Here is a 17,608-nt window from a genome sequence, read left to right as displayed (position 1 = left end):
TAGGCAAGATGTGGGAGCAGGGCGGACATCATGCAGTGAAGGACGGGCATGGATGAGGGTTGGGGTGTGGAGCTGATCCTGTCCACTCAGGACCACAGGCTTTCACTGGAGACGCTCAGATCCCTTTGCAGTCTTGAGACATCACAGTGGTCCCTGTGTCCTCTATTACTCTTGGTGATGACATCTATAACTGGTTTGTGTTACCAGGACACCCAGAATAGGAACCCACGTGTAGGGCTACTGCCTCCATGCAGGGACCTCTCCTGCCACCCTTCACACCCACACCTCCCCCTGCTGGCGGCCACCAGCCTGACCTTCATCTCCACTCTTGTTTCCAGAGCTTTCTGTAGAGGAGTCTGCACAGCCCTCAGGCTGGATCTGCCTGGGCTCTCTTGGGAGACTCATCCGGGGGTCCATGCTCTGCTTCCGTGTTCCTGCAGGTGACCGGTCACCCCACACTCGGGGTGGAGGGAGCCTCGCTCTCCGGGATAGATGCCCGCCATGTGCATTTATGTGGGAGTTTGAGCTGCCCAGCCCTTCCAGAGTCACTATGCCGTCCTGTGCATTCCAGAAGGTGGTACGTCTTCCCTTGGCCAGTGCCAGGGAGCGCCCACTCCAGCGGCCAGTGGGCACCAGCTGCTGCCTCTGGGCCTTGCATTTCCCTGACGGCCAGTGCACTTGCATCGTTGCTCATCTGCGTGGGCTCTGGAGAAATTCCCGGCCCGGTTCTGTGTCCAGGACTTGATTCAGTCACCTTACGGAGTTGTCAGAGTTCTCTGTACACTCAGAACTCAGTTCCCCATCAGGAAATGGTTTGTGAATGTTTTCTCCCGTTTCATGGGTTCCGTCTTCACTTTCTCAGTGGTGGCCCTCAGGCAGCAAGCTTCCTGTTCTGGCAACATCCACCATATCTTCTTGATTTGCCTGTGCTCTTGGCATCCTGTCCCAGAGTCCTTTGGTGAATCAAGGTCATGGAAATACACCTGTTTTCTTCCGAGAATTTGATTTACTTAATTTTGCCCTTACAGATTTCTCCACTTCGAGTGAATGTTTGTATTTGGTGTGCAGTCAGCTCCACTCTGCACATGACTCTTAAGCTGCCCCAGTGCCATCACCAAGAAGATCATTCTGTCTTCTGTTCTTGGCACCTTTGTTGAAACTCTGCTGACCACAGGTGTCTGGGGTTAACTCTGGGCTCTCGGTAGCTGTCTCTTGATTGTTGCTTTGCAGGACATTTTGAAACTAGAAAGCGTGAGTCCTGGATTACATCAGAATAGCTTCTGCACAGTGAAGGAAACCACCAACAAAACTAAAAGTCAGCCTCCTGAACGGGAGGAGAGATTAGTACCCAAAGAATATAAAGAACTTATTCAACTTAACACCAAAAGTGAAATAATCCACTTAAAAATGGGCAGAACAGGGCACCTGGGTGGCAAGGTAGTTAAGCGTCCAGTTCATTTTGGCTCAGGTCATGATCTCATGGTTCAGGTGTTCAAGCCCCACATCGGGCTCTGCACTAACAGCAAGGAGCCTGCTTGGAATTCTCTGTCCCTCCCCCACTGCACTTTTCTCTCTCAAATAAACTTAATTTTTTAATGTTTATTTTTGAGAGACAGAGTTGAGCAGGAAGGGGCAGAGAGGGAGACACAGAGTCCCAAGCAGACTCTGAACTGTCAGCACGGAGCCTGATGTGGGGCCCAAACCCACAAGCCGCAAGATCATGACCTGAGCCGAAGTCAGACACTTAACTGACTGAGCCACCCAGGCGCCCCAAACTTTATTTTTTAAGGTTTGTTTATTTTTGAGGGAGAGAGCACAGTGGAGGAGGGGCAGGGGGAGGGGGAGCGGACAGAGCATCCAAAGCAGGCTCCGTGCTGATCGGGCTCAACCTCAAATGGTGAGATCACGACCTGAGTCAACATCAAATGCTCAACCAGCTGAGCCACCCAAGCACCCCTAACAAAATAAACTTGAAGAAAAGATGTGGAAAACCGGCACAACACATGAACGTTTTTCCAAAGAAGAGCTCCAGGTGCCTAACAGACACATGAAAAGATGCTCCACATCGCTCCTCAGGGAGATACAAACCGAAACCAGGATGAGATCACCTCACACCCGTCAGTGGCTAAAATCAACACAGGAAACGAGTTGTCAAGGATGTGGAGGAAGGGGGCCCTCCCGCACCACTGGTAGGGATACAGACTGGTGCAGCCACTCTGGACAACAGTATGGAGGGTCCTCAAAAAGTTAAAAACTACCCTACAATCTAGCAATTTCGCTACTAGGTTATTTACTCATATAATATAAAAACGTGAACTCAAAGGGATCTGTGCACCCCAGTGTTTACAGCAACATTATCTACAACTCCAAACTCTGGAAACAGCCAGGCCATCAACTGATGAATGGATAAAGGAAGACGTACAGACACACGCACACACGCACACACGCACTGGAATATCAGCCATCAGATAGAATGAAGTCTTGCCATTTGCAGAGACATGAATGGACCTAGAGAGTATTACGCTAAGTGAGAGAAGTCAGAGAAAGACCTACCATATGATGTCGCTCATTCACTGAAGAAATAAATGAACAAAGGAAAAAAGACAAACCGGAAAACAGACTCTTAACTGAGGGGCAGGGTGAGGGCTGGGTAAGGGAAACAGGTGAAGGGGTTTAAGCATGTTTTTCTTTTTTCTTTTTTTTTTTTTTTTTTTTTTTTGCTTATTTTTGAGAGAGACAGAGCACAAGTGGGGGAAAGGCAGAGAGAGAGGGAGACAATCAGAAGCAGGCTTCAGGATCTGAGCTGTCAGCACAGCCCGATGCAGGGCTTGAACTGCGAGATCATGACCTGAAACCAACTGAGCCACGCAGCCGCCCCTACACTTGAGCACTGAATGATCTGCGGAAGTGTTGAATGACTATACTGTACCCCCAAAACTAATACAACACTGTATGTTAACTACACTGGGTTTTTTAAAAGTGTGAGTCCTGCTTTATTCTCTATTTTCCAGGTAGATGGTTTTGGCTATTCTGGGGCCCTTGCAATTCCGTATAAATTTTAGAAGTAGCCTGTTGGGGCACCTGGGTGGCTCCGTTGGTTAAGTGTCCAACTCTTGGTTTCGATTCAGGTCAAAGTCCCACAGTTCACGAGTTTAAGCCCTGCTTTGGGCTTTGCGCTCATCGTAGTGCTGAGCCTGCTTGGGATTCTCAGCCTCCCCCCGCTTTTGTGTGTGCTCGTTCTCTGTCTAAATAAATTTTTTAAAAAAAAGGGAGCCTATCGATTCTTACAAAGAGGTAGTTCAGATTATGGTGGGGATTGCAAGGAAGCCTTAGATCAGTTTGGGGAGTGTTATCTTAACGTGATGCCTTCTGATCCGTGAACGTGGGATGTTTATTTAGGTATTCCTTAATTTCAACAGTTTTGTAATTTTCAGAGTATAAATTTTGAGTTTCTTTGGCTAAACTGATTCCTAAGTACTTTATTCTTTTTGGTGCCATCATGAATGGGATTTTCTTTATTTTAATTTTGGATTGTTTATTGCAATTTTAAAGAAATACAATTGATTTTCTCTCTTTTTTAATTTTTTTTAACATTTGTTCAGTTTTGAGAGACAGAGCATGAGTGGGGGAGGGGCAGAGAGAGAGGGAGACACAGAATCCGAAGCAGGCTCCAGGCTCTGAGCTGTCAGCACAGAGCCCAATGTGGGGCTTGAACTCACAAACCATGAGATCATGACCTGAGCTGGTCAGACGCTCAACCGACCGAGCCACCCACACGCCCCATCTCTCTCTCTTTTTTAAGAGAGAGCATGACAGCAAGGGAGAGGGGCAGGGTGGGAGAAAGAGACAGGAGAATCTTAAGCAGACTCCACACTCGGCTCAGAGTCCGATCCCACAACCCTGGGATCATGACTGAGCTGAAATCAAAGTCAGATGCTCAACTGACAGCCATGCAGGCACCCGACAATTAACTTTTCCTAATGGAAGTATAACTCACACACAATGAATTCACATACAATATTTTTACATGTGAAATGATCCCCATAAGTCCAGTTACCATCTGTCACCAAAGTTATTGAAATATTATTGACAGTATTCTTCATGCTCTGTGTTAACATATGTGACCTATTTGTTTTGTGACTGGAGGTTTGCACCCTCTTAATCTCCTTTATCTGTTTACCACCCCAACCCCTCCCTCCTGTGGTAACCAACAGTTGCTTTATCTACAAATGTGCTTCCATTTGGTGTATTTTTTTTAGATTTATTTGTAATTTATTTTATAATTTTGGGGGGAACCTCCATACCGTTTTCCAGCAGTGGCACCAACTTACATTCCCACCAACAGTGCGTGAGGGGCCCCTTTTCTCCACATCTTCACCAACACTGGTCATTTTTTTCTTTTTGATACTAGCCATCCTGACAGGTGAGAGTCGTGTCTTCCCGGGGCTCTGACTTGCGTTTCCCGGATGACGATGGTGTGGCACCGTTTACACGTCTTTTGGCCATCTGCAGGTGTTTGGAGAAATGTCTACTCGAGTCCTCAGCCCTTTTATTTGTTTAATGTTTGTTTATCTATTTTTGAGAGAGCACAAGCAGGGGAGGGACAGAGAGAGAGGGAGGCACAGAATCCAAAGCAGGCTCCAGGCTCTGAGCTGTCCGCACAGAGCCCGACGCGGGGCTCGAACTCATGAACCGTGAGATCATGACCTGAGCCAAAGTCAGACGCTCAACTGACTGAGCCACCCAGGCGCCCCCTCAGCCCATTTTTTAATAGGGTTATTTGTCATTGTTGTTTATATTAAGGTGTGTAAGTCCTTTATATAGTTGGATGTTAACCCTTTATCTGTTGTATGATTGGCAAATGCCTTCTCCCACTTAGTAGTTCTCTCTGTTTCCAGCTTGAAACAACCCCACCTTCTCTCGCCCTTGCCTGAAGAGACTGGTCCACAAAACCATTGCCGAGACCAGAGTCAGAGAACTTACTGCCCGTGTGCTTCTCTAGGATTCTTAAGGTTTCAGGTCTCACACTGAGGTCTTTGATCCATTTGGAGTTCACGTTTGTGCGTGGTTTAAGAAAGGTCCAGGTTTCCTCCCTCTGCCTGCAGCTGTCCAGTTGCTGAAGAAATGGGCTTTTTCCCATTGCATATATTTGCCTTCTTCATCATAGATTCGTCGGGGCACCTGGGCGGCTCAGTCGGTTAGGCGTCTGACTCTTGGTTTCGGCTCAAGTCCTGATCTCACAGTTTGTGAGTTCGAGCCCCATGTCGGGCTCCACAATGCACAGCCTGCTTGGGATTCTCTCTCCCTCTCTCTGCTCCTCCCCCACTTGCATTAGCTCTCCTGCTCTCTCAAAGCAAATAAATAAAATAAAATCTTAAAAAAATAGGTTCATTGACCCTATAAATGTGGATTTATTTCTGGGCTCTCTATTCAATTCTGTTAATCTGTGCATCCTGCCAGTACCGACTGTTTTGATTACTTATTTGCTTGGCAGTATAGTTTGAAATCTGGGAGTGTGATGCCTCCAGTTCTGTTCTTTTTCAAGATTGCTTTGGTTATTTGAGGTCAACAGTTGATTTTTTTTTTTATGTTATTTGCTAGGAGGGGGAGCACAAGTGGGGAGAGACAGAGAAAGAATCAAGTGGGCTCCACGCTGTCAGCACAGATTTTTATATTCTGATCTTGAATCCTCCAGCCTTGCTGAACCAATGTTATCAATCCTAATGATTTTTGCTGCTTTTAAAAAGATTTTGTCTTTGGGGCGCCTGGGTGGCGCAGTCGGTTAAGCGTCCGACTTCAGCCAGGTCACGATCTCACGGTCCGTGAGTTCGAGCTCCGCGTCAGGCTCTGAGCTGTCAGCACAGAGCCTGACGCGGGGCTTGAACTCAAACCACGAGATCATGACCTGGGCTGAAGTCAGACGCTCAACCAGCTGAGCCACCCAGGCACCCCTGACTTTACATATTTTTATATGATACGTGTGTTTGTGAGTCTGTCCACATCCACCCTGCCTGGGGTCCATCGAGCCCCCTCAGTGTGTGGGAGGGTTTTGTTTTCAGCTTGGGAAGTCTGCAGCTGTGCCTTCTTTGGATGCTGTCCTCCTCCTGGTACCCCGGTCCGTGTGCGGTCCGCATGTGCTGGTGCGGATAATGTGTTCCACACCTCTCGGAGGCTCTGTGCATTTTTCTGTTCTCTTCTCCAGCTCACGTAATCTCCTGTGATCTGTCTTCAAGTTCACTAGTTCTCCTCCCAGTTCAGATCTTCTGCTCAGCCCCTAAAGTGAATCTCGTCATTTCTGTCCCTTGTGGATATTCTCTACTTGCTGCTACCTCATCATCGTACCTTCCTTTGCTTTAACCGTGCTCTCCTTTAGCAGTGAGCATAACTTACAACAACCACCTTGACCATCTTTCTCTGTGACATATGGCATCCGGTCGCTCTTGTAGGCAGTTTGTGTTGCCTGCTTTCTCGCCAGTACATGGGTCATACTTCCTATCTGTGCCTGGTAATGTTTTGTTGGCAACTGGACATTTATTTTTTTAATTTTTTTTTTAACGTTTATTTATTTTTGAGACAGAGAGACAGAGCATGAACTGGGGAGGAGCAGAGAGAGAGGGAGACACAGAATCTGAAACAGGCTCCAGGCTCTGAGCTGTCAGCACAGAGCCCGAAGCGGGGCTCGAACCCACGGACCGTGAGATCATGACCTGAGCCGAAGTTGGACGCTTAACCGACCAAGCCACCCAGGCACCCCGGCAACTGGACATTTAAAAAAAAAAATTTTTTAGGGGTGCCTGGGTGGCTTGGTCGGTTAAGTGTCCGACTTCAGCTCAGGTCACGATCTCACAGTCCGGGAGTGGCTCTGGGCTGACGGCTCAGAGCCTGGAGCCTGCTTCCGATTCTGTGTCTCCCTCTCTCTCTTCCCCTCCCCCGTTCATGCTCTGTCTCAAAAATAAACGTTAAAAAAACTTTTTTTTTAATTTTTTTTTATGTTACTTTATTTTTGAGAGTGAGAGAGACAGAGCGTGTGTGGGGGAGGAGCAGAGAGAGGGAGACACAGACTCTGAAGCAGGCTCCAGGCTCTGAGCTGTCAGCACAGAACCCGACGCGGGGCTGGAACCCACAAGCCGTGAGATCATGACCCGAACCAAAGTCGGACGCTCAACCGACTGAGCCACCCAGGCGCCCCAGCAACTGGGCATTTTAAATAAAATATTGTAACAACTCTGGGTTCTGGCCCAACACCCCCTCTCCTCTGGGGCTTGTTACTGTCGTTACTTGCCCGTTTGCTTGGTGATGGGTTAGATGATTTGGGGGAAGCCCACTCCTTTTCCCCTGCAGGGCCCTGGGGCTTTTTCTCGGTGAGGTGCGTGGCTGCGCCCCCAGTCACCCGGGCCCGCTGCCTAGGCCGCGTCTTCACTGGCTCAGTGTGTCTTCTCCCAAAGGCCTTTGACCACAACCTCCACAGTCCCGAGGGGGCGCTCAGCTTCACACTACCCCCTGCTCAGTTGCAAGTGAAGCCAGATCCTGTGGGAAGAAACTGGGAGCCACCCACTTCACAGCCCGGCCAAATCTCAGCCAGGGCAGGCAGGCTTGGGAGAGACACCCCCCAGTGTGGGAGCTGAGCCCTCAGCGGACGGGGGATGGCAGCCTCTTCTGGTGTGGAACCATGGCCTCGAGGGGCTGCCAGGCCCAAGGGAGGGTCTCCCTCCCACACACGGAGGCTAAAGGGAGGAGGGGCCACCTCGGTCACACTGGCCTGGGACTCCTGCCCCCACCCCTGCAGCAGGTGGCGTCTCTGGCCAGGAAGTGCTGGGGGACCGGGGGCCCTGTGCTCTTCGGCCGGGTCAGGTGCATTCTCTGCCTTGGAGAGCAGGAGCTCGCGCCCCTCGGTTCCACTTCCTCGAGGACTTGGCACTCAGTGTCTTGAACAGCTATTTCATTTGCACATCAGACCCTTTCTGGGAGCTTTAACTGTTGGCCATAAGATCTCCACCGGTGTCACGGGGAGGTTGGCCGGTGGAGCCCCTCGTGCTTCCGTTCTGGAAGTCTGTCTGCTTTGCCTTCTTCTCTTGCCCCGTTGCAGGATTAGGATCTGCGGCCTCGTGTTGAAAACGGGCACAGCAGCGGAGGCCCTTGTCCCGGCCCGGCCTTAGCGTTCAGTCTTCTGGCTCCCGGCCCGGTGTCGGCTTAAGATTTTTGCGTATGCTTTTTATGGAGGTAATTTTAACTTGCTGAGAAGTCTTTTACAATCGGAACGGCTGTTGGATTATGCGATTGACACAATCACATAATTTCTCTTCTCCAGCTTGTGGGCTTGACAGGTTCCGCTGAATGATTCTCACATGCTGAGCCGCCCGTGCACACCTGGTCAGAGGTGTGTGATTGTTCTGTACATTGTTGGATTGGATTTGCCAATATTTGATTGAGAATTTTTGTGCCTAAGTTCATGGGAGAGATTGGGCTGTAGTTTTTGTTTGTATTTGGTGCTGTCCTTGCCTTGCTTTGGTAACAGTATTTAACTCTGTCTCGTGGCACACCTGGGTGGCTCAGTCTTTAAGTGTCTGACTCTTGATTTGGGCTCTGGTCATGACCCCAGGGTTGAGATCGAGCCCCACGTTGGGCTCCATGCTCAGCATGGAGCCTGCTTAATATTCTCCACCTTCCCCCCCCGCCCCGCCCCACCGCCTCTCTCCCTCTCTGCCCTTGGCCCTTGTTTCCAGCTCATTCTTTCTCTCTCACAAATAAAAATAATAATAAAATAAATTTGTCTCAGGAAACGAGTTAAGAGGCATTCCCTTAGGGCGCCTGGGTGGCTCAGTCGGTTGAGCATCCGACTTCGGCTCAGGTCACGATCTCGCGGTCCGTGAGTTCGAGCCCCGCGTCAGGCTCTGTGCTGACTGCTCAGAGCCTGGAGCCTGTTTCAGTTTCTGTGTCTCCCTCTCTCTCTGACCCTCCCCCGTTCATGCTCTGTCTCTCTCTGTCTCAAAAATAAACGTTAAAAAAAAAAAAAAGAGGCATTCCCTCCTCTTCTGTTTTCTGGCAGAAATTGCTTTTTTTTTTTTTAATTTTTAGTTTATTTTTTGAGAGAGAGAGAAAGAGAGAGAGCAGGGGATGGGGCAGAGAGAGAAGGAGAGAGAGAATCCCAGGCAAGCGCTGCACCATCAGCACAGAGCCCGATGTGGGGCTCTAACCCACAAACCATGAGATCATGACCTGTGCCGAATGAAGAGTCAGATGCTTAACCAACTGAGCCACCGAGGGGCCCTGGGCAGAGATTGCTTTAAGTTGATATTAATTCTACTTTAGGGGTGCCTGGGGGGCTCAGTCGGGTAAGCATCCGACTTCATCTCAGGTCACGATCTCACGGTTTGTGAATTCAAGTCCCATGTTGGTCTCTGTGCTGACAGCTCAGATCCTGGAGTCTGCTTCGGATTCTGTGTCTCCCTCTCTTTCTGCCTCTCCCCTGCTCACGTTCTGCCCCTCTCTCTCTCTCAAAAATAAATAAACATTAAAAAAAATTTTTTTAATACTTGGTAGAATTCCCCAGTGAAATCATCTGGGCCTGAAAGTTTCTTTGGGTGAACTTTTAAATTAAAAAGTAATTTCTTTCATGGCTACAGGACTGTTCAGATTATCCATTTCATCTTGCTTGCTCGAATTTGATGGATTTTAATGTTTCTCATGCTTCCGGGATTTCATGCGTCACTCTGGCGCTCCCAGAAGAATATCTCACCTGCCACCCGGGCTTCCTGCGGCCCCCTCGGGCTGACATGGAACTAACCATCCAGCCCCCCGGTGTGCTCCTGGCCCTGGTCATCTGTGTCTGCTCTTTTAATGTTGGCAGCCTCGTTAGAGGTTTATCTATCTTACCAATTCTTCAAAGAATCTTTTCTTGGTTTCATTGATGCCCTCTCTTTTCCTGTTTTCCATTTCACTGATTTCTGCTCCTGACTTTATTATTTCCTTCTTTCTGCTTGTTTTGGTTTTATTTTGCTCTTTCTTCCCAAGTTTCACAAGGTAGGACCTACGATGACTTTGAGGCCTTGATGACTCTTGGCACTCGCAGACCACACACTTTGATGTTCCGTATTTTTATTTTTATCCAGTTGAGTTCTGTGTTTTTTTAATTTTTTTGACGTTTATTTATTTTTGAGACAGACACACGCACACAGAATCTGAAGCAGACTCCAGGCTCTGAGCTGTCAGCACAGAGCCTGACTCTGGGCTCGAACCCACGAAACACGAGCTCATGACCTGAGCCGAAGTTAGATGCTTAACCAGTTCTGTGTTTTTAAAAATGCCCTGGAGCACTTGCAGTTTGAGCCAGGATCATTTACAAGAGTGTGGTTTTCTTCCCAGTGTTTGGAGATTTTCCTCTTGCTGATTGACTTTGTGGGAGTCCACTGCAGTCTAAGTACAAACCCTGTGATTTCAGGTATTTTAGACATGTTGACGTTTGCCTTACGGTCTGGGGTTTGATCTGTCTTGGGGAACATTTCCCACGTTGAACACAGAGTCACTCTGCGCTGCTGGGGGGACCACCCCGCAGACCACTGCGGGCGGGCGACGTGACTCCCTTACATCTGGCTGCTTTTCTGTCTAGAGGTCCTAATGGTCAAGTCCAGTCCTCCACCGTTCCTGCAGACCGGCCCCCTCCTCTCAGCTCAGTCAGCCTCGGCCTCATGTGTTCCGAGGTTCCGAGAGCCAGTGTGTGTGGCTCCATTACCCGTAACGTGTGTCAGTCTGTTGCCGCCTACCCCTTTGCCCCAAAGTGCACTTTCTCACGTATTGACTTAGCCACCCCCGCTTGTGGTTGTGTGTTGTGTGTGTTTGGTTACTATTCGTGTCATTTTCTGTTATTTTCTTCCAGCACAGCTGTCACTGGACTTGAAGTGAGTTTATTATAAACAGCATGTAGTTGTCTGGCTTTTTTTTAATGATTATTTAACTTGAGAGAGAGAGAGTGCGCGTGCGCACATACGCACGCACAAGTGGGGGAGGGGCAGAGAGAGGTAGACACAGTCCCCAGCAGGCTCCACGCTGTCAGCACAGAGCCCACATAGGGCTCGGTCTCACCAACCCTGAGATCATGACCCGAGCCGAAATCGAGAGTTGGCCGCTTAACCAGCTGAGCCCCCCAGGCACCCCCAGTCTTGCTTTTCTATCCACTCTGCAAATCTTTGCCTCCTGATTTGTGAATTTATTTTCATTTATTTATTTATTTATTTGAAAAAGAGCACGAGGAGGGGAAGGGCAGAGGGAGAGGGAGAGAAGAGAATCCCAAGCAGGCTCCACACTCAGTACTCGGTACAGAGCCCCACTCAGGGCTCAGTCTCACTAACGCGGTGAGATCATGACCTGAGCCGAAACCGGGTCAAAACGAAGTCTTGGACAGACGCCTAACCGACTGGGCCATCCCGGAGGCAGGAGGGTTCTCAAGTGTTGAAAGAAAGTGTCGTTGAAAGAAAGTGTCGCTGGAGAAGGAAGGCGCTTTGGCCACAGGTACACACCCCGCCTGCCTGGAAAAGCAAGCCTGTTGACAAAGGAAGGACAGGACAAGTGAGCACCTGGAGGGAGGAGGGGTGGGGCCTGGGAAAGGCAGAAATGCTGCATGACGGGCTGGCTTGAGGGGAGAAGTGCACGGGGGCTCTCCTCGGTGCTCCCTTGGGTCTCTCAGCCGCTTCCCTGATTTTGTCTTCATCACTAGATGTCACAGGTCAGGCGTCCCGACGTGGGTTGCCTTAGGGCTTGAGATTTGCTCAGCTGCTTGAAGATATGTTTCTATTTTTTGCCTACAAGCTTCAGCTATCATTTCTTTGAATACTCTTTTTCCTTAGTTTTTATTTTATTTTTTCCTTATTTATTTTTTGAGAGAGACAGGGCACGTGCAGGGGAGGGGCAGAGAGAGAGGGAGACACAGAATCCGAAGCAGGTTCCAGGCTCCGAGCTGTCAGCACAGAGCCCGACACAGGGCTAGAACTCATGGACCGTGAGATCATGACCTGAGCCAAAGCTGGACACTCAACCGACTGAGCCACCCAGGTGACCCCCTCCCTCTTTTTTTAATGTTTTTTATTTTGAGAGAGAAAGAGAATCTCAAGCAGGCTCCGCACTATCAGTGCAGAGCCCGACGTGGGGCTTGAGATCATGACCTGAGTGGAGATCAAGAGTTGGTCACTTAAGTGACCGTGCTGCCCAGGCGCCCCTGTTTTGGTTGTCTCTTATTTCCTGCATTTCTTATTAGATTAGTCAGGAGGAAAGGAGAGACCAGCCTATGCCCAGACTGGAAGCCCCTCAGGACTGCTGAAGGACTTTGGGTTTCTGGAAAATCTGTGTTGTCCAGATGGTAGGGGGTCTGCAGGGCAGTGGGAGCTAGGAGGGGGTCTGCCAAGGCAAAGGGTGAAGGGCCCTAGAAGGAGGCAACTTAGGAAAGCCTGGGAGGTGTGGATGAAGGGTGTGGGGGAGGAGAGGAAGAGAAGGGGAGCCCATGGGGGGGGGGGGGGGGGGGGACGAGGGGACGGGTCGCCGGCATCGCCAGCAGGTGACAGGGTGCAGGACGCAGAGAGCCAGCCCCACGCTGCGTCTGGGGTCGCGCCAGCAGCAGACAAGGTGGGGGACACTCCCCCCACCCCCACCCGCGACAACCGCCGCTCTGATTCCCTGCCTGCACCCAGCTCAGGGGTGGTGACAATGGTCATCTGTGTCCCCGGGCCGGAGCCTGGCACTGGGCGGGTGTGAGCGCGGGAGGGCCTGGGTGGGAGTGAGGGCACAGATCAGGGAGGCTCGAGAGCGCTGTCGCCCCTGGGGTGTGGCCCGGGCGGCCTCCGGGACGAGGAAGGCGTGTCTCCTCTTCCTCCGCCCGAGAGCCCAGCGGCGGGGGGCACGGGGACCGGGGCGGGAACTGGGGTTGGCCGCGGCTCCCCCTCCCTCGGGGCCGCCCGCCCCGCGGCGCTCCCACCGGTTTCCCTGCCCTCCGGTTTCCATGGAGCCGGGAGGCGGTTGCCACGGAGACCGACGGCGAGGACCAGCCAATCAGCGTGGAGCTGCGGCTCCAGCTCACCTCCGGGATGGAGGCAAGGGGTGGGGGGCGCAGGAGGCCGGGCACCAGGACTGCGCCGCCGCCTCCCCCAGAGCGCCCAGGCCCCCGCAGCCCGAGTTCTGGCGACCGTCCCCGCCCCCGCCCCTGCCAGTTCCCGGCTTAGGGGTGATGCTCCATGGGGTCGGGCTCCTCCCGTTAAAGACGGAGATGCTGCGGGAAAGGCGGGGCCGCGCGGCGCGGAAGGAGGGCGCAGCCTGGGTCGAGGGAGGGAGGGAGGCTGCACCCCCACCCGGCGCCTCCCCCCTGCACGGCCCTCCGCAGTGCTCGGAGCGCACGCGCACGCTCACTCGGGGCGCCAGCGGGCGGGGCGCCTCTGACATCATCCGCTGACCCCCACCCCCCGGCCGAGGGGCGGTGGCCGCGCAGGCTCAGCCTGACGGACACACGGACAGACCGGGCACGGAGGGAAGGGCGCGCGGTCAGGCCATGCCCGGGGAGGCTGCCCGCGCCGAGTTGCTGCTGCCGGAGGCGGGCGGGCCCGGGCCCCGCACAGGTGAGGTCTCGCTCCTGCGTGCGTCTCGGCCGCCCCCCGCCTCTCCCCGCCTGTCCCTCTCCGCCCTTCTCTACCCAGCCCCCCTCCCCGTCCCCTCCCGGGTCCTTTTGGAGTCCTGCCCTTTCGAGCACCTGAATCCTGACCCCCCCCCCGCCCCCACCCAATGCCCCGCAAGTCCCAACTCAGGACTGCGGGGAAGGGCAGGGGGAACCCGGGTGTCCTCCAGGAGCCAGAGGGGCCTTGTGGGGATCATCCCCCAGCTCTGGGGCTCGCGGGCCCACCGCCCGCCCTCTGGGCCGCCGCCCCATTGTCTTCGAGGAGCCCAGGGTCAGGCAGTCCTGGGCGGCTCAGGTCTCAGCTGAACCCTCAGATGCCTGAAGGCCACCCCAGCGCCGGTGACTGGTCGGGCCTGGGTCTGCGGAGCAGGACTGGAGCTGGAGCCTGGGGAAGGCAGAGGGGCCGCTGTGAGCCGGGGTGCCCTGGGGGAGCAAGGTCTGGGGAACTAGGGCCGGGGCGCAGGCCCACATCCTCAGAGAGGCCGGGCCAGCACTGCTGGTGGAGGCTGAGGGGGTCTGCCTGGGTCTGGGAGGGCCAGCCAGGGTGACCAGCCGGAGGTCAGCCATGTGTGGGTCCTGGAGGGCCATGGGCACCTTGCTGTGGATAGAAGTCACCCAGCAATTTGACCAGTCCTGGGCCCAGGGGCCCGGTCTCCCTCTGGGGTCCCGTAAAGTGGATGGAGGCTAGGACTCCCCAGACCCAGGGTCTCAGGCTGGCTCTGCTCAGGCCGCTTGATGACCTTGATGGTTACAAAAACCTTTGACCTTTGGCTTCCCTTCCCCTCCCCCCTTGGCCCAGCTCTGCCCTCTCCCTGCCCCAGTGCAGGTTGGTAAGGGCACCACACTGGCTCTGTGCCAAGAGCCCCGACTCCACCCGACCCCGCCCACCACACCCACCTCCAGGCCCTGGGTGTCTGTCACACTGCAGCCAGCTTGTGAACCCGCTTCTCAGGGTCCCCCCACCACCTGAGAATCCCAGTGGTGTGGCCCAAGGGCCCCGGGCTCAGCCACGGCTGCAGGCCCGCGGGTAGGCCCGGGAGGGGGCTGCCCCTTTGTGAAAGTTTCCTCTCTAGTCCTGGCAAATACTCTACTTTGCAGACAGAAAGCCAGGGCACAGAGGTACTTGGGGGGTGATCGCAGGTGAGCATCATAGAACAGGACCCCCAGAGGCAGCCTCCCTAACACTGCCAGGGGACCCACTCGTGTGTTCCTGGGCAGGGGGGGAGCCCTTCCAGCCCCCCGTGACTCCCCAGGGCCCGTTCCCACTGCAGCGCTGCCCCCGCTGTGTGCTCCAGCCCAGGGCCTGTCCCGTCAGCTCTGGGAGCAGGTACGGGGCAGGGCCGGCTACAAGCAGGCAGGCTGGCCTCAGGTGCCCACGGGGCAGTGAGGAGAGGGATGAGGAAGAGGGCCCGGGCCCCCGCCTCACAGGAGCTGTGAGGCCTTCATTGTCCCAGGGCAGCTGAATGCGGAGGCCTCTCCCTAGAGGTCACGAGAGGTCACAGACTGAGGGCAGGGGGCCAGCCAGCTGGCACCCAAGGAGACGGGTACCAGCCTCACCCCTGCAGAGCCTCAGAGAGAAGCCCATTAGTGTGTTCGGCTGACCCCCTGCCACTCCCCATCCCCCCCGTTGCTGCTGCGCTGCGCCCCACGCCAGATGGTGCGGCCCCAGGTCACTCTCCCACCCGCCCTGCACTCCACACCCCGTACCCTCCTCACGCCCTTCTCTTCCCACAGAGTCATCCTGTGATGTGGCCTCGGCCTCCACCCCTAGAGGGGACCGGCTGGAGCACTGTGCCCTGAGCCCGGGTCCTGGCGGCCTGGCCCTCGAGTTCCTACCCAGCAAGCCGGGCACCCGGCCCCCGCCGGAGGGAGCCAGCTGGGATGCGGGGCCGCGCGGCACCCCCTCCGCCTGGGCGGTCCCCGCAGAAGGCAGCCCCAGCCCTGGGCCACCCGAAGCCCGGCCCGCCGGGGGTCCCCCTCCAGCCACCTTGGAGCCCCGGATCGTGATGGGCGAGGAGACCCGCCGGGCGCCCCCGCCACCCAGGGCAGCCCTGCCAGAGCTCAGGGACCGGGAAGGTGGGCATCCCAGCCTGAACCCACCCTCCGAGTTGTGTTCTCAGGGTGACTCTCCTGTGCCTTGCCCTGCCCCAGACCCCGACTCCTACTTCACGCCTCCCTCCACCCCCACCGAGACCACCTGTGCCCTGCTCCTCGGCACAGGGCCCCGCAGGGACACCCGGGACACCCAGGCTGAGCTGGGGGACTCGCCGCCAGCCTCGCCCTCGGGCTCTTACATCACAGCGGACGGCGACAGCTGGGCCTCGTCCCCGTCCTGTTCCCTGAGTCTACTGGTCCCGCCCGAAGGGCTGGACGTCCCCTCAGGCTGGGGCTTCTCCCCGCCGGGGTCTGTGGCAGACGAGCAGGAGCCGTCCCCTGCCGGGCCCCCAGGGCCCCCGTCCCCGGAGTCCAGCATCTCGGCAGACAGCAGCTCTTCCTGGGGCCAGGATGGCCACTTCTTCGAGCTGGACTTCCTGGCCAACGACCCAATGATCCCCGCCTCCCTCCTGCCTTTCCGGGGCAGCCTCCTCTTCCAGGTGGAGGCCGTGGAGGTGACGCCGAGGGCCCCTGAGGAGGAGGAAGAGGGGGAGGAAGAGGAGGAGGAGGAGGAGGACAGCCGGGACTCTGCAGGGGACCCAGCCGGGGAGGGCGAGGACGACAGCACGTTCGCCTCCTCCCTGCAGTCACTGTCTGACCTCTCCATCACCGAGGGCATGGACGAGGCCTTCGCCTTCCGGGACGACACCTCAGCGGCCTCGTCCGACCCCGATTCTGCCTCCTATGCGGGGGCAGACGACGAGAGGCTGTACAGCGGGGAGCCCCATGCGCAGCCCGCCACCCTGCTCCAGGATGGCCCTGGGGGGCTGCCCGCTCCTGGGATCTCTGAGGGAGAGGCCGGCTGGGCCATGGAGGGCCACGAACCGGGTGCCCAGGAGACAGGGGCGGTCCCTGCTCCCACCCTGCAGGAAGCCCCAGGCCACCCCTGGGTGACCTCGCAGGACTGGGGGGAGGAGGAGGGCTCCGTCCTGGGCCCAGCGCCTGTTGCCACAGTCACACTTCAGCCCCTGCAGTTGGAGGACGGCGCTGCCGTAGGCCTGGCCCCTTGCACTGCCCCAGAAGAGGGGGACCTCACACCAAGCCCAGACTCTCCGCAGACCCTGAAGCAAGAAGCAGGCCAGGACCCTGACTCTGTGGCCCCAGCCCGGCCCCCACAGGACACAGGCCTCCCCTTGGGCCGGGGGCCTGCCGCTGCGGCCAGGCTTCAGAAGCTGCACGTACACACCCCAAGGATCAAGCCTGTGGTCACCGCAGCCCAGCAGGAAGGACAAACAACCTTGGAACCGAGGCCGGCACCTGAGGAGAGGGACACAAGACACGCTGGAGGCCTGGAGCCTTCGGCCTGGAACCAAGCCCAGCTGGAAGGCGTGGAGCCAGCTGCAGACACTGGTACACTCTGGGCCTCAAGGGGAACTGCAGGCACCCCCAAGTCTGCCACGGAGGCCGCACAACCCCCACAGCCTGCCACGAAGACCCCAGAATGCCCCAAGGTTGCCACGGAAGCCCTGGAGCACCCCAAGACTACCACAGAGGCCCCAGAACACCCTGAGCCTGTCCCAGAGGCCCCAGAACACCCTGAGCCTGTCACTGAGACCCCAGGACACCCTGAGTCTGTCCCAGAGGCCCCAGAACACCCTGAGCCTGCCATGGAGACCCCAGAACATCCTGGGCTTGCCACAGAAGCCCCAGAACATCCTGGGTCTGTCATGGAGACCCCAGAACACCCTGAGTCTGTCACTGAGACCTCAGGACGCCCTGAGTCTGTCACAGAGGCCCCAGGACACTCTGAGCCTGTAACAGAGGCCCCAGAACACCCTGAGCCTGTCACAGAGACCCAAGAAC

At 55.4% G+C, this 17,608-nt stretch overlaps 1 protein-coding gene across 1 annotated transcript in view; it reads left to right on the top strand.

The window, feature by feature from the left end:
- The first annotated feature begins 13,161 nt into the window (after positions 1 to 13,161).
- Positions 13,162 to 17,608, top strand: part of NACAD (NAC alpha domain containing) — an 8,903-nt gene continuing 4,456 nt past the window's right edge. Inside the window, exons 1-2 of the mRNA XM_049642259.1 lie at positions 13,162 to 13,595; positions 15,386 to 17,518. Of these exons, the coding sequence (XP_049498216.1) occupies positions 13,529 to 13,595; positions 15,386 to 17,518 (2,200 nt within the window). The 5' untranslated portion in view covers positions 13,162 to 13,528. The remainder of the gene's footprint in view (positions 13,596 to 15,385; positions 17,519 to 17,608) is intronic.

Source organism: Panthera uncia, chromosome A2 (genome assembly GCF_023721935.1).
Source record: "Panthera uncia isolate 11264 chromosome A2, Puncia_PCG_1.0, whole genome shotgun sequence".
Classification (NCBI taxonomy): Eukaryota; Metazoa; Chordata; class Mammalia; order Carnivora; family Felidae; genus Panthera; species Panthera uncia.
This window is presented reverse-complemented; position numbering and strand designations above follow the sequence as displayed.